General features: G+C 39.8%; 1 protein-coding gene across 2 annotated transcripts in view; it reads left to right on the forward strand.

Annotated features, from left to right (window-relative positions):
* Positions 1-1,035: 1,035 nt before the first annotated feature.
* The window catches only part of ZDHHC17 (zDHHC palmitoyltransferase 17), a 125,311-nt gene continuing 109,963 nt past the window's right edge, over positions 1,036-16,383 (forward strand). For both annotated transcript variants that reach the window (XM_082636341.1, XM_082636342.1), the window contains exon 1: positions 1,036-1,258. In XM_082636341.1, coding sequence (XP_082492467.1) covers positions 1,166-1,258 — 93 coding nt within the window. In that variant the 5' untranslated portion in view covers positions 1,036-1,165. The remainder of the gene's footprint in view (positions 1,259-16,383) is intronic.

A 16,383-nucleotide genomic window follows, 5' to 3' on the forward strand; every position in this document is an offset into this window, starting at 1 on the left:
TCCCTTTTCCAGTGGTATCCAAGCTTCCTCTGGAGTGCCCTTCCTCTTGATTTACAAATAAATCTGATGTTATCGGGTTGCAGGCTTCTTCCCGATTTGGCTTTAACACGAGACAGGTTAGTATCAGGATCTCTACTAGATGTTCCACGATTTTTGCTACATCGTCCTCTGAGCAGTTTGCATTTTCGATTTTTAATAGCTAAAAACAAAGATAAATGCTTTCTATAACAGTCCCATCAGCACATTTCTAGAAAGCAATCCCCTCCACCCCCCATGCAGCTCTAATATCCGTTTAATAATGGCTTTAGTCATTTTATCTGGTTCGCATTTCAGCGAAATCAGTTTAAATGACTTCAGTTCTGAATTCCTGGATTACATTAAAATGTAGCAGATGGGGGCGGGCGGGCTTTGAGGGCGTACATTCTTAATGTGGTTACTCTTAATTCAAGACCAATGAGGGCAGGTTGCGATCATTTTTAACAGGCTTCTCCAGGAGGAAATCCCAAGCTTTATCCGTGTTTTCCCGGGCGCCCCGCGGAGGCATAAATTGCGGGATGACCTTTTAGAATGCGGAGGAAGGGGTGCGTCTTTCGTCTTCTGGAGCGAGGCACATCTGGATTCAAGCCTGAGAGCCCAAAACGCAGTACCTGGAGCGAAGTGATGGTTCCACTCCGGGTCTCTGAGAAGGGGTCCCGGGGGTCTCGTATCGGGACAGTGGGGTTTGCGGGCTTGGCCGCCCCGACTGCCGGGTATCCCGAATCTCGGCTGCGCCTCTCCGGAGCCCTGCTTTCGTTCCCGTGCCGCCGCTTGGTTTCCCACGTTAACTACCCGGTTGCCCAGCAGCCGCCTCCCCGGGGTAGCCAGAGGCGCACAGCTGCCTGGGGCGCGGGCCCCCTTGCGAGTGGCAGCGCCCACGCCCAGAGCCTTCCGCCTGCCTGCCCCGGCGCAGTGCAGCAGAGCGCGCTCCCGCTCGGGCCGGCCCGGCACGCGCGCACGCGCGCAGGGACCCGTGCTCCCCGAGCGGGGAGGGGCAGGGGGGCGTCACAGGGGGAAGGGAAGGAGGAGGAGGAGGCGGCCGCGTTGCCTCCGGCGGGTCTCGAGCTCGCCCTCGCGCTCGCCCTCCGCCTTGCCCGAACCCCGCGAGGGTGAAACGCTTTCTCCCGGCATGCAGCGGGAGGAGGGATTTAACACCAAGATGGCGGACGGCCCGGATGAGTACGAGAGCGAAGCGGGCTGCGTGCCCCTTCTCCATCCAGAGGTGAGAAACGGCGCCGAGTTCGTTCCTAGTCCTGCGGTCCTCCAACCTTTCTCCCCCGGACGCTCAGGGGGCGGTGGCCTGCGTGTTCGGGGTAGTGGAACGCGCGGCAGTTGGGGAGGGCGGGGAGGCAAATCCAGGCCCGAGCGCGGCTGTGAGCGGATAACGGGGGAGGAGATAGCGGGGCGGGCCCGGCCGGGGCGGGCTCTGGGACGCCGTCCCTGGCTGTGCCTGGAGGACAGAGGTGGAGATGTTGACGATTCTACTCTGTCGCCGCGCTGCTCGCGGGTGCACTGGCCGGGTGCACTGGCGGCGGTGGCCTGGTGCTGGTTTGGAACTGGACGTTAAGCCCCTAGTCCTGCTCCGAGCCTCTCGGGGCGAGAAGGAAGCGCGTCTGGTTTTGATTTCTTCTCTTTTCCTTCGCCAGAGTGAATGACGGTATCTATTCCTGCCATTTGGCTCACTGTGGGGGAGTGTAGGGGACGAACACAGTTTTTTGGCCAAAGTGATGTCCTTCCCGTGATGCCATAGGCAGCACCTCGGGGCCCCTTGTGTCGGATGTCCTTCTTTGAGCGTTTGTCCTTAAGCGATTAAAACGAGAGGTCAAAACTTTTGGGAGTAGACCCACGCTCACATTAGCTTGTCAGAGTACCGTGTTTTTTCGGGGAGGGGGGCGGGAGCCAGAGGAGAGTGCAACACGTTTCCCATCACATGAGCATCTTCACCTGTAAGTAAACAGTGCCCCTCTCCAAGATCAGTAGCATTCTGTTAGTTTATAGCTGAGCTAGCGCTCGTTCAGGCCTGGAAGCAATTCTTGATGCGTTCCGGTTTCTAATGATCCACAGCGATGTGCGGAGGGCACCAGCAAAGCCTGCTGAAGAACTCCTGTAGTTTGTATGAGCTTACGGGACGAAGACGATCTTTGTGTTGTAGTAGGGTGAACAAACATGGAAGTCTCTACCTGGTTATCTCGCATTAGAATGATTCTGTTTATTTCTGGAGTTGGAATTATAGCATGCTTATATTACTTAGTATCATATAAATACAAGCACTTACCCATGTTATATGTTAATACTCATCACCTTCTCATTCATCACTTTGACTTTTCAAAAACAGTGGCACAGTTCCTTAGGAACTTGGGCCACTCTCAATGAAAAGGCTACTTTGGATTTCTGACAGAGTTCTACAGTAAAACTAAACATTGTTTTTTTGACCAAAGTGGTAAAAAAATTATCAGAATTGGCATCGGAGACATCTCTCTTTTAGTTCACACTTTAGGCCCTAAAAATATATCAAGAAATAGACAACGTTTTCAGATGATGCATTGAAAATGTTGCTAAGGAATATTTCTATTCATCTACTGTGGAAGTATTTTAAATACTTAAGTATTGATTGTAGGTATTTTAACATAACTCTTCTCTCTTCATAAACCTTTGCTTTGTGAAATAGTTCATTGTTTGCTACTTTAGGAATAATTTCAACAGGCAACAAATCCAGAAATTGCTTGGTATAATGTAATGGCCTGTAGGCTTGGAATTTAGAGACCAGTCTTCAGGTTGCCATTTAATAGACTATTACTAGAAAATCAACTTCCTCATCATTGAAAGTGGAAGTTGAAGTAGATGATATCTACCATTCCTTTTTGCTTGACAAACACAGGGTCCACTTAGTTTAGGTGTTTTGAGTCTTAAGCTCATAACTACCAGGCCTAAGGTCTTTCTGCATTTTTCCTGTGGTTAGTTTTGCATTCACACCTGGTACAGACCTGGTGTAGTTCTGCTGCTTCCTTGCTGTTCACTCTTGGGCAAGCTACTTCCCTGAGTTTTAGCTTCATGATTTATAATAATGGGATGAAATAATAATAACTAATAAGCTAAGGATTAAGTGAGATAATATATTCTTTTTTGTTGTTAAAGTAAGCAGTATCTTCCTACTCCCTTGGAAAGAAACCTAGCAAACCTTTTTTGCTTTGGTGAGCAAATAAAATAATAGTAACTTTAACTCGTTTTTGGAGAGAACATAGACTTTTGGTCAAACTTGGGTTCCAATTCTGGATTTGTAGTAATTAGCCAAGTAACCTGAGACAGGTTCTTAATCTCTTAAAGCCTCAGTTTGTTCATCAGAAAATGGAGATGCTGCCTAGTTCACTTGGCTTTAAGGGATTAGGTGAGACTCTTTGTTGAGGTTTAAGAACTGGCACACTGTAGGTGCTCAGTTAATGTTACTCCTTTCTCCACCAAAAGGAGGGCGTGTTATACATTTATTTTGATTTTGATGACTGGTGTAGAAACTTGTGTGGGTTTTAATTTAGTGGAATAGGATCTTGCAGGAACAAGTTTATTTTACTTTTTATGTTCAAATTTAACAGTGTCACAAAAATAGTTTCTCACTATTTGTTGAATAGATGAATTATTTGTGGGATAAAGAAATTAGCTATCCTTAAATCTCCTGTTAGTATGCAGACTGCTCACTGTTAAAACCTTAGGGGATTATGTAATTAGATTAACAACGAACCCTTTTTAGAGATATTTGCCATGAGAGAACCTTACTTTTCAATTAATTAAATAATCCATTCATTTAGTCAGTCACTTAAACATTTGTTTATCTTGAGACTTCAGTATATTTGTGGTAAATACAGTGAGAAACAGTATAGGATACTGGTCAAGAGCCAAGACTCTGTTGACAAATGGAGAATCTCGGTTCTCCCACTTACTATCATCATATGGTCAAATTACATTTTACGCTTTTGTGAAATTAGGATATTAGTACCTACCTCTTAGAGTCATTGTGAGTATTAACTAGAATAATGTTTGTAAAGCAGTCATCACAGACCTAGGCATGTAGACTGCCAAGCAAATGTAAAGGGCTCTGACATATAGTGAGTACTGATGCTGTTGACTTTGTTTTCTGATGAAATAAGATTGTTTTATTTTAATGGAAGAAATTAGAGTTTATTTGGAAAAAGATAAACTGATTATCAGGGGATTAGGGTGCTAATCCCAGCTCTTCCATTTTAGGCTAGTGGACATTTAAACTACACTTAGTTTCTTTGCTTTTAAGATAAAGAGGCTAGACTGGACGCTCTCTTCAGATTTCCTTAAACTCTAATGCTCTGTTGTATGTTGTGATTTTTCAAGATTGATAGGCTTGAGCATCTATCTACTAGATGCATAGCACTGTACTAGGTTATATGGGTGAAAATAAAATAAATAGAATAGCTTCTGCTCTCCAGAAGTTAATGATCCAGTTGGGAAGATGTCAGAATACACATAAGTGCTGAAATGAGAAGTGTAGCCTGTAAGTAGGTTCGGATTCCTGTTATCTAGAATGGTTAGAAGTAAAACTTCAGCAGAGATAAAGACCATATGTTGGTCTACAGATCCAGCTGGCTTGCTGTCACCAGCCTTCCGTTTCACTCACTAGTACGTCCTCAGTAGCCTTCTCTGCTCTTTCATAGAATGAGGCCACAGTACTCCCTTCAGCCAGAGTATTATTATAAGAGCTCTCTGTCTCAGCAAGGTCTGACTCACAGAGCTTTGAACTGGATCGCCTAGATTACCTGGGGCTTTCATCTCTTGCTTGCTTCCTTTTTTTCTCAATTTCAGACTTCTATTACTGCCTTTTCTCTAGTGTCTCATTTTTTTTTAATGGTAACTTTTTTGCTTCACATTAAATTTGTCCATATTCATATCTCATTTTTTTGTTTAGGATATTAAACTGAAGAACTACTACATCTCCTCTCTTTACAGATTTTAAAAAATCTATTTTTTGAAACTTTTCTTTAAAGTGATTTTGTCTTTTTCCATTGCTGATTTTTTTGGCTCTATTATATAGAGATGTACGTGTGTACACATATATACATTAACTCATTTGTTTTCGTGAAGCAGATAGAAAGTTCCTTTGAAAATTACTTTTCTTTTCCTGATAGATTGCTGGCACACTCTTTCCTTTCAAAACATACCTTTCTGTCAGGCTTTAGGATCTGATGCCTTTTTTATTCAGCAAAAATGCTATAGGCCATATACTTGTAATTTAGATTTAAAAATACTATACCCTAAGCATAGTAACTACTGAGTCAATATATAAAAATGAAAATGCAACTAATTGGTGACCTCATGGATTGTGGCAAAGCCAAAGTTGAAAATTACTGACCTGCAGAACCAAAAAATTATATTTGATTGTGAGAAATGCCATTTTACTGTTTTGACATCTTTGTTTTGTTTCGATCCCTATTTTTATTTAATTTGTGAGACCTATCCTAAAAGTATTTATTAAGAGAGGACTGTGGAGTGGGTAAATATAAGAGGATGCAGGTTAAAAGTGAGAGTGCTGGTGTTTGGCTGCTTGAGTTCAAATCCTAGTTTTGTACTTACTAGCTTTGTGACTCTAGGCAAGTTATTGAACTGTGTTCTAATTTTCCAGACTGAAATGGGAGTATAATAGCTCCTACCCCATGAAGCTGTCGTGAAGATGAAATGAGAGAATATATGTAAAGTTCTATGTCTGGCACTTAGTAACGCAACACATGTTAGCTATTAATGCTATGATTAGTTATTAATATCTCAAGCAATAGTAGTATACATATATTAGATATTGAGGCAACTGTCTAGGTAGCTAAGATAACGAAGATTGGTTGTCTGGGGTTTGAGGAGAGGACAGGCAGAGTACTCTTTATTATAAGCCTTTTTTGCACTATTTAATGTTCTTAAAGATGTGTGCTTTGATATGAGGAGTGTTTGTTGAGCATCTCAGTATGGTCTTGATGCTTTGATAGCCATAGAGTAATGAGGAATACAGAATAAGGCATTGTAAAATAACAAAAGGTGAATTGGAGACATTCAGATCCCTCAGGATAGATGAGCGTGTGTGTGTACGTGTGTGTGTATTTTGTTAAAATTTAAAATGCATTGTGGACCTCCTTTCCTCTAGAGAGTATCCTAAGGGTGTGTTAGGGTAGTTAGGGTTGGTTAGTCATTTAAAGTGTCTTGATGTACTGTGCTTTTAACAGAACTCCCAACAGCCACATAATCCAGAAAGATGTTACTTCAATATCAGGGTTATGTGAAATTCTCTTTCAAAGCCTCATCTATTTCTAATATTATTTTATGATTAGATTCTATTACAGATAGGTAATTCAAGAATAAAATATCAAATCGTTTGGGCTTCCTTGGTGGCGCAGTGGTTGGGAGTCTGCCTGCCGATGCAGGGGACGCAGGTTCGTGCCCCGGTCCGGGAAGATCCCACATGCCGCAGAGCAGCTGGGCCCGTGAGCCATGGCCGCTGAGCCTGCGCGTCCAGAGCCTGTGCTCCGCAACAGGAGAGGCCCCAGCAGTGAGAGGCCCGCGTACCACAAAAAAAAAAAAAAAAAAAAATCAAATAGTTTAAGCTTTGGAATTTAAAAAGTTGATTCAGGGCAGTATTATATTTATAAAATATGCAAGTAAAATTCTCACCCAGTGCAATAATTATCCATTTGTATGATGATATCTTCTGTTAAATTCTCCTTAAAATAGAGCTACAGGCAGCTAATTTGAAAGTAGAGTGAAACTTGAGCCTTCTTTAAATGAGATATCATGAAGAACTTAATTTCCTGAATTATAGCAGGTTAACAGAATATTTTTGATTTTTGTCTCAATTGGTGTTGAAAATTTTCCAAATGAATTACTCTACTTTCTAGGGTTAATACATACTAAATATGATAGAATCTTTCTTTGATAAATCAGAATATTATAGTGTCCTAGGCTCATCTTTCTGATCACTGATAATTATTGTTGAGGAGATGGAAATGATAGGGCTAAATGTACCTGAAGGGGTTTCTTTGTATATATGTCAGATAACTTGTGTTTTTATCAGTTTTTTTTTTTTTTTTTTTTTTTTTTTTTTTTTGCGGTACGCGGGCCTCTCACTGCTGGGGCCTCTCCCGTTGCGGAGCACAGGCTCTGGACGCGCAGGCTCAGCGGCCATGGCTCACGGGCCCAGCCGCTCCACGGCATGTGGGATCCTCCCGGACCGGGGCACGAACCCGTGTCCCCTGCATCGGCAGGCGGACTCTCAACCACTGCGCCACCAGGGAAGCCCTATCAGTTGTTTTATACTAGGAAAAATCTATGTGAAAATTACTGTTAATTACTGATTGATATGTTACTGTACCCTCATTCAGTTTTTTAAAATGTGTGTGTGTGTGTGTGTGTGTGTGTATTATGAACATCTGTTAATTTATGAAGGATTTAATGAAGGATGAACAAAACTGGTGACCAAAACTATCCCCATTATCATTAAAATAAATGAGCGAATGAACGAATGAACAAACCCTTTTGTGAGCGGAAGAAGTTGCTTGTCTTGTTAGTTAGAATCCTTGGATTGCAGATGTCACCAACCTTTTAAAAATCTACTTGGGCAAAAAAGGGAATTTACTGGTCCACATAACCCAAACTCAGGATGGCAGGGGTGCAGTTGGGCTCAAGGATAATTGGATCCTGAGCTAAGAATGTCACCAAGACAGTCTTCTCTCTCTCCTCATGTCTGCCCTTCAGCTTCATTCTCTCCTAATGCAGAGTAGCTTCTTTCTTCTGTGTAGTGGGGACATGGTCACATCTCAGCTGACCATTAGAGAGGGACTGCATGTCTTTCCTTTTTCCACATTGGAAAGCGGCAGTGTGTCCACTCCTGTGACCATGGGAGAGGGTCTGAACTTTGCCAAGCTACCTTGCTTGGAGTTGGAGGAGGAGCAGTTTCCTTAAAGCAGGAATGCTAGCAGGGAAACTGTTTCTGTCCTCTGTACTCTTAGTTCTGTTTGTTTGCTTTGTGCCAGTCTTCTAGTTTTTTACATACTTTGAGATGCTGTAATTACTCTGCACTCATTGTTAACAGTAAATGTTCTAGTTGAGCTACTGAATAGCATGCTGCATGAATAATCTAGACCAAGGTTGGGAAACTTTCTCTGTAAAGGCCAGATAGTAAGAATTTTCAAGTTTGTGGGCCATGTAGTCTCTGTAGCAACTACGCAGCTCTGTGTTGGTTGTATGAAAGCAGCTGTAGACAATATGGAAATGAAGGGGTGTGCTGTGTTTCAATAAAACTTAATATATAAAATCAGGTGCTGGGGGCTTCCCTGGTGGCGCAGTGGTTGAGAGTCCGCCTGCTGATGCGGGGGACGCGGATTTGTGCCCCGGTCCGGGAAGATCCCGCATGCTGCGGAGCGGCTGGGCCCGTGAGCCATGGCCACTGAGCCTGCGCGTCCGGAGCCTGTGCTCCGCAACGGGAGAGGCCGCAACAGTGAGAGGCCCGCGTACCAAAAAAAAAAAAAAAATCAGGTGCTGGGCCAGATTTGAACTGTGGACTCTCTTTGCCAGCCCTGATCTAGATAATACATAGGAACTCCAAGAAATTTATGTTAAAATATATGATATTTCAGTGTGTTAAATCCCATTAACCACTGGTGTGAAATAACTTCATCAGAACTAGATTTTCATGGTCGATGGGTTGGGTAAAGTAAGACTGTATATGTGTGTGTGTGTGTGTGTGTGTGTGTGTGTGTGTGTGTATTAGAACCTTATGGAGAACTTTGTTAGAATACACGTGTTTCCATATACACCTCTCACAGTTTCTAATTTACTATTTGGGTTTGTGGTATGTATGTTTTGAAAAACTTTCAGAGGTGATTCTGATAATCCCATACTTCATCCTCCCCTCTCTGATACGCACTTGATGTGTGGGAAAAGTTTTATTACTTTTTTTTTTTTTTACACAAGGAGGAGGAAAGTAGCTAATTTTACATTTAAGGTATGAGGCATTGTATTGTGTGCTTTTCATGTTATCTCCTCAATCTGATGGATAATCACAATGGTAATTGCTAACAGTTACCAAATTATAACTGAACTAGCCACTGTCCTAAACAGTTTTGCTTATATATTCATTCATTTAATTATCACACCTTTTTTAATACCTTTTTTTTTTTTACAAATGAGAGGATTGAGGCATAGAGAGAGGGTAAGTAACTTGCTGATAAGTGGCAGAACTGAATTAGAATCCAGGTTCAAACTGCTTGAATCCAGTTGCCCATTTTGTATTGTGATAGTGATGATACAGAGTGGATTGAGTAGTTAGCTGTGATGGCAAAAGTCCTCATTTACTGGAAAAAATATTTTTAATAGACTATTTTTTAGAGTAGCTTGAGGTTCACAGCAACGTTGAGCAGAAAGTACAGAGAATTCCCACACACCCTGCGCCAGCAACTTGCCCGGAGGTGGCACATCTGTTAACAGGTGATGAACCTGTGTTGACACATCATTGTCACCCAAAGTCTGTGCTTTACCTTAGGGTTCACTTTTGGGTTTTAATATGGGTTTTGACAAATGTATAAGGACATGTATCCACTATTACACAATAGTTTCACTACCCTAAATACCCAGAGTTGCTAACTCTGGCAACCACTGATCTTTTTGCTGTCTCCATAGTTTTCCCTTTACCATAATGTCATGTACAACTGTACATGTTGATCCTTGAACAACACATGTTTGCACTGTGTGGATCCACTTATGCACGGATTTTTTTCAGTGGTAAATACTACAGTACTATGTGCATCTTACAATCAACAGCATCTGATTCTGAGGAATCCTGCCTCTACATAAAGTTTAGAACGGCACTTGACACGTAGAGTTAGCTATCATCTGTTTTGTAATCTTTCTTTCTGCCGTTCAAGGTTATGAGAGAGAATTGTAGCAGATTGTTAAATCTATTTCTACCTTGGAGATTTTATCTCCCTTCACTGTAATTATAAATACTCATTAATCTTCATTCATAATTCTGTAACTATGATCATGAATAAACTGTAGACATTATTTTCTAAGGAAATTTTGCTTTCTGATAGAACACTTGATATAAATATCCCGATCTTACAGCTGTTTATGTAAGAAGTTAATTAACTTGATTTCGTAAATTCCCATTATTTATACTTATTTTTTCCTTATTTGTCTCCTTTTTCCAGTGGGTAATTGTATGTTACTAAGTCCAAAAAAAGGCCACACTTGGGAAAAAAATTGACAAACTAGAATCTAGCAGACCAAATAAAAACTTAAACTTTCTGAAATATCCTAACATGTGATTTATTTTGTATTGTTGAATAGTATATGAATTATCAAGGTATCAAATTTAAATTCTAGCATGGGCTTTTGGCTTTTAAAAGAAAGCAGCACAGAATTATTGTCAAAAAAATTTAAATAGTACAGAAGGCTATATAGTAGAAGGTAAAAGCATATATAAATGTATATTTCATATACACACTTATATACATTTATTTCCTTGTTTTTGTTACATAAATGGTATCATACAATGTTATACAATTTATATTTTTTCTGAATACACTTTGGCCATAGTTTCATCTTAGCGTATGATGATCTTTCCCATTCTTTGTAATGTCTAGACCTGCCTTGTCCAATATGGTAGCCACCAATGACATGTGGCTATTTAAATTTAAATTGATTAAAATGAATAAAATAAAAAATTGAGCTTTTCAGTCATATTAGTCACATTTTAAGTGTTTATTAGCCATGTGTGGCTAGTGACTACTGTTTTAGACGGCACAGAAATATAGAATATATCAGTAATTGCAGAAAGTTGTGGGACAACACTGGTCTGGACAGTTTTTTAAAAATTTATGTCTTTTAAAAATATTTTTTACTACATAACTATTTTTATTGAGACATATTGTATTTATAAGTTGCACATATTTTAAATGTTTAAGTTGATGACTTTCTTTGAATTAAAATCTTTTATATGGAGATAATTGTAGATTCATATGTAGTTGTAAGAAAAAATGCAGAGAGATCCTGTGTACCCTTTACCCAGATTTTCCCAATGGTAACACCTTGCAAAATTATAATACGACATCCAGGAGATTGATATTGAATCAGTGAAGTTACAGAATATTTCTGTCCCCACAAAGATATTTCATATTGCTTTGTGTGTGTACCCATACCAATCTATTCTCCCATTTCTATAATTCTGTAATTTTAAGAATGTTATTTAACTGGAATCGTGTTGTGTGTATCCCTGTGGGACTGGCTTTTTTCATTCAGCGTAATACTTTGGAGATTCGTCCAGGTTTTAGCATGTATCAGTAGTTCATTCCTTTTTATTACTGGGTAGTATGTTGGATGTACCACAGTTTATTTAACTATTTACCCATTGATGGACATCTGTGTTGTTTCCAGTTCTTGGTTATTATAAATAAAGCTGCTTTAAATATTTGTGTAAAGGTCTTTGTGTAAACATAAGCTTTTGTTTCTCTAGGATAAATGCCCAGGAGTGCAATTACTGGGTCATATGATAGTTGTGTGTTAATATTTTTAAGAAACTGTCAACCTGTTTTCTGGAGTGGCTGTACATTTTACATTACAACCAGCGGTATATGAGTAATCTGATCTCTCTGCATCTCCTTAGGCCATTGTAATAGGTATGTGATGATAAGTCACTGTGTTATTAATTTACATTTCCCTAATGGCTAATGATGCTGACTTTGTTTTCATGTGTTTATTTGCCATCTATATATCCTCCTGGGTTAAATGTCTCTGTGTGTCTGTATTAGTTTGCCAGGGCTGCCATAACAAAATACCACATATGGAGTGGCTTAAATAATGGAAATTTATTTTCTCACAGTTCTGGAGGCTAGGAATCCAAGAACAACGTGTTGGCAGGTTTGGTTTCTTCTGAGGTCTTACTCTGCTTAACAGATGGCAGCCCTCTTGCTGTGTCCTCAGCATGGTTTCTCCATTGTGTATATGCATCTCTGGTGTCTGTGTGTCCAAATTTTCTCTTCCTCTGAGGACACCAGTCACACTGGATTAGGGCCCACCCTGATGACTTCATTTTAACTTGATTCCCTCTGTAAAGGGCCTAGCTCCAAGTACGTTCACATTCTGAGGTACTAGAAGTTAGGGCTTCAACAGATGGATTTGGGGGGACACAGTTCAGCCCATAACAGTATCTTTTGCCAATTTTTAAAAAATGGATTGTTTATTTTACTGTTGAGTTTTGAGAAGTTTGTGTTTTCATTTTTGGTTTTTAGTACCCTAGACACTAGTCTTTTGTTGTGGTTTGCAAATATTTTCTCCCAGTCTGTAGCTTGTCTGTTCATCCTCATAACAGGGTCTTTCTCAGAGCATAAATTTAAATTTTGATGAATTTCAGTTTATAAATTTTTTCTTTTATGGATTGTGCTTTTTATGTCAAGTTTAAGATCTCTTTGCCTAGCTATAGATCCAAGAGTTTTTTGCCTTTTTCTTTTTTAAACAGTTTATGGTTTTACATGTAACATTTAAGTTTAAGTTCAGGATCAATTTTGAATTACATTTTGTATAAATTGTGAGAATTAGGTTGAACTTCATTTTTTCTCCCCCTTTAAATGTCCAACTACTCCAGCACTATTTGTTGAAAAGCTTATCGTTCCTCCATTGAATTGCTTTTACATTGTTTTCAAAGATCAGGTGAGCATATTTGTATGTTTTTATTTCTGGGTTCTGTCTTCTGTTTCATTGATCTGTGTGTTTATCTCTCAGCCAGTACGACACAATCTTGATAATTGGAGCTATATAATAGGTCTTGAAATTGAGTAGACTCCTTCCTACAATTCTTTTTTTTTTAAATTATTTTGCCTGTTTTAGTTGTTTTCGCATATAAATTTTATTTATTTAAAATTTTTTTTATTGGATTATAACTGCTTTACAATGTTGTGTTGTGTTAGTTTTTGCTGTACAATAAAGTGAATCAGCTGTATGTATACCTATATCCCCTCCCTCTTGGACCTCCCTCCCACCCCCCCACCCCACCCATCTAGGTCGTCAGAGAGCACTGAGCTGAGCTTCCTGTGCTTTTATAGCATGTTCCCACTAGCTATCTATTTTACACATGGTAGTGTATATATGCAGTCCTAATCTCCCAATTCATCCCACCCTCCCTTTCCTCCCCGTGTCCATATGTCTGTTCTCTACATCTGTGTCTCTATTCCTGCCCTGCAGATAGGTTCATCTGTACCATTTTTCTAGAGTCCACATATATGTGTTAATATATGATATTTGTTTTTCTCTTTCTGGCTTACTTCACTCTGTATGACAAACTCTAGGTCCATCCACCTCTCTACAAATGACCCAATTTCATTTCTTTTTATGGCTGAGTAATATTCCATTGTATATATGTACCACATCTTCTTTATCCATTCATCTGTCATTGGACATTTAGGTTGTTTTCTTGTCCTGACTATTGTAAATAGTGCTGCAATGAACATTGGGGTACATATGTCCTTTTGAGTTATGGTTTTCTCGGGGTATATGCCCAGGAGTGGGACTGCTGGGTCATATGGTAGTTCTCTTTTTAGTTTTTTAAGGAACCTCCATACTGTTCTCCATAGTGGCTGTATCAATTTACATTCCCACCAACAGTACAAGAGGGTTCTCTTTTCTTCACATCCTCACCAGCATTTATTGTTTGTAGATCTTTGGATGATGGCCCTTCTGACTGGTGTGAGGTGATACCTCATGGTAGTTTTGATTTCCATTTCTCTAATAATTAGTGATGTTGAGCATCCTTTTATGTGCCCCTTGGCCATTTGTCTGTCCTCCTTAAAGAGATGTCTGTTTAGGTCTTCCACCCATTTTTTTTTTAATAAAATTACTTATTTTATTTATTTATTTTTGGCTGCATTGCGTCTTTGTTGCTGTGCGTGGGCTTTCTCTAGTTATGGTGAGTGGGGGGCTACTCTTTGTTGCAGTGCGCGGGCTTCTCATTGCGGTGGCTTCTCTTGTTGCGGAGCTCGGGCTCTAGGCACACAGGCTTCAGTAGTTGTGGCACACAGGCTCAGTAGTTGTGGCTCGCAGGCTCTACAGCGCAGGCTCAGTAGTTGTGGCACTCGGGCTTAGTTGCTCTGCAGCATGTGGGATCTTCCCAGACCAGGGCTTGAACCTGTGTCCCCTGCATTGGCAGGCAGATTCTTAACCACCGTGCCACCAGGGAAGCCCTGCCCATTTTTTGATTGGGTTGTTTTTTCTGACATTGAGCTCCATGAACTGTTTGTATATTTTGGAGGTTAATCCTTTGTCCGTTGCTTTGCAAATATTTTCTCCCATTCTGAGGGTTGTCTTTTGGTCTTGTTTATGGTTTCCTTTGCTGTGCAAAAGCTTTTAAGTTTCATTAGGTCTCATTTGTTTATTTTTGTTACTGTAGGAGGTGGGTCAAAAAAGATCTTGCTGTGGTTTATGTCAAAGAGTGTTTTTCCTATGTTTTCCCCTAAGAGTTTTATAGTATCCACTCTTACATTTAGGTCTTTAATCCATTTTGAGTTTATTTTTGTGTATGGTGTTAGGGAGTGTTCTAATTTCATTCTTTTACATGTAGCTGTCCAGTGTTCCCAGCACCACTTATTGAAGAGGCTGTCTTTTCTCCATTTTATATTCTTGCCTCCTTTGTCATAAATTAGGTGACCATATGTACATGGGTTTACCTCTGGGCTTTCTATCCTGTACCATTGATCTATATTGCTCTTGTTGTGCCAGTACCATACTGTCTTGATTGCTGTAGCTTTGTAGTATAGTTTGAAGTCGGGGAGCCTGATTCCTCCAGCTCTGTTTTTCTTTCTCAAGATTGCTTTGGCTATTCAGGGTCTTTTGTGTTTCCATACAAATTGTAAAATTTTTGGTTCTACTTCTGTGAAGAATGCAATTGGCAATTTGATAGAGATTGCATTGACTCTGTAGATTGCTTTGGATAGTATAGTCATTTTCACAATATTGATTCTTCCAATCCAAGAACATGGTATATCTCTCCATCTCTTTGTGCCATCTTTAATTTCTTTCATCAGTGTCTTATAGTTTTCGGAGTACAGGTCTTTTGCCTCCTTAGGTAGGCTTATTCTAGGTATTTTACTCTTTTTGTTGCAGTGGTAAAGGGGATTATTTCCTTAATTTCTCTTTCTGATCTTTCGTTGTTAGTGTATAGGAATGCAAGAGATTTCTGTGCATTAATTTTGTATCCTGTAACTTTACCAAATTCATTGATTAGCTCTAGTAGTTTTCTGGTGGCATCTTTAGGATATTCTGTGTATAGTATCATGTCAACTGCAAACAGTGACAGTTTTACTTCTTCTTTTCCAATTTGTATTCCTTTTATTTCTTTTTCTTGTCTGATTGCCATGGCTAGGACTTCCAAACTATGTTGAATAAGAGTGGCGAGAGTGGACATCCTTGTCTTGTTCCTGATCTTAGAGGAAATGCTTTCAGTTTTTTCACTATTGAGAATGATGTTTGCTGTGGGTTTGTCATGTATGGCCTTTATTATGTTGAGGTAGGTTCCCTCTGTGCCCACTTTCTGGAGAGTTTTTATCATAAATGGGTATTGAATTTTGTCAGAAGCTTTTTCTGCATCTATTGAGATGATCATATGGTTTTTATTCTTCAGTTTTTAATATGGTGTATCACATTAATTGATTTGTGTATATTGAAGACTGCTTCCATTCCTGGGACAAATCCCACTTGATCATTGTGTATAATCTTTTCAGTGTGTTGTTGAATTCTGTTTGCTAGTATTTTGTTGAGGATTTTTGCATCTATGTTCATCAGTGATATTGGCCTGTAGTTTTCTTTCTTTGTGACATCCTTGTCTGGTTTTGGTATCAGGGTGATGGTAGCCTCGCAGAATGAGTTTGGGAGTGTTCCTCCCTCTGCTATATTTTGGAAGAGTTTGAGAAGGATAGGTGTTAGCTCTTCTCTAAATGTTTGGTAGAATTCGCCTGTGAAGCCATCTGGTCCTGGGCTTTTGTTTGTTGGAAGATTTTTAATTACAGTTTCAATTTCAGTGCTTGTGATTGGTCTGTTCATATTTTCTATTTCTTCCTGATTCAGTCTTGGAAGGTTGTGCTTCTCTAAGAATTTGTCCATTTCTTCCAGGTTGTCCATTTTATTGGCATAGAGTTGTTTGTAGTAATCTCTCATGATCCTTTGTATTTCTGCAGTGTCAGTTGTTACTTCTCCTTTTTCATTTCTAATTCTATTGATTTGAGTCTTCTCCCTTTTTTTCTTGCTGAGTCTGGTTCATGGTTTATCAATTTTGTTTATCTTCTCAAAGAACCAGCTTTTAGTGTT

This window comes from Mesoplodon mirus (assembly GCF_964341445.2).
Source record: "Mesoplodon mirus genome assembly, chromosome: 11".
Classification (NCBI taxonomy): domain Eukaryota; kingdom Metazoa; phylum Chordata; class Mammalia; order Artiodactyla; family Ziphiidae; genus Mesoplodon; species Mesoplodon mirus.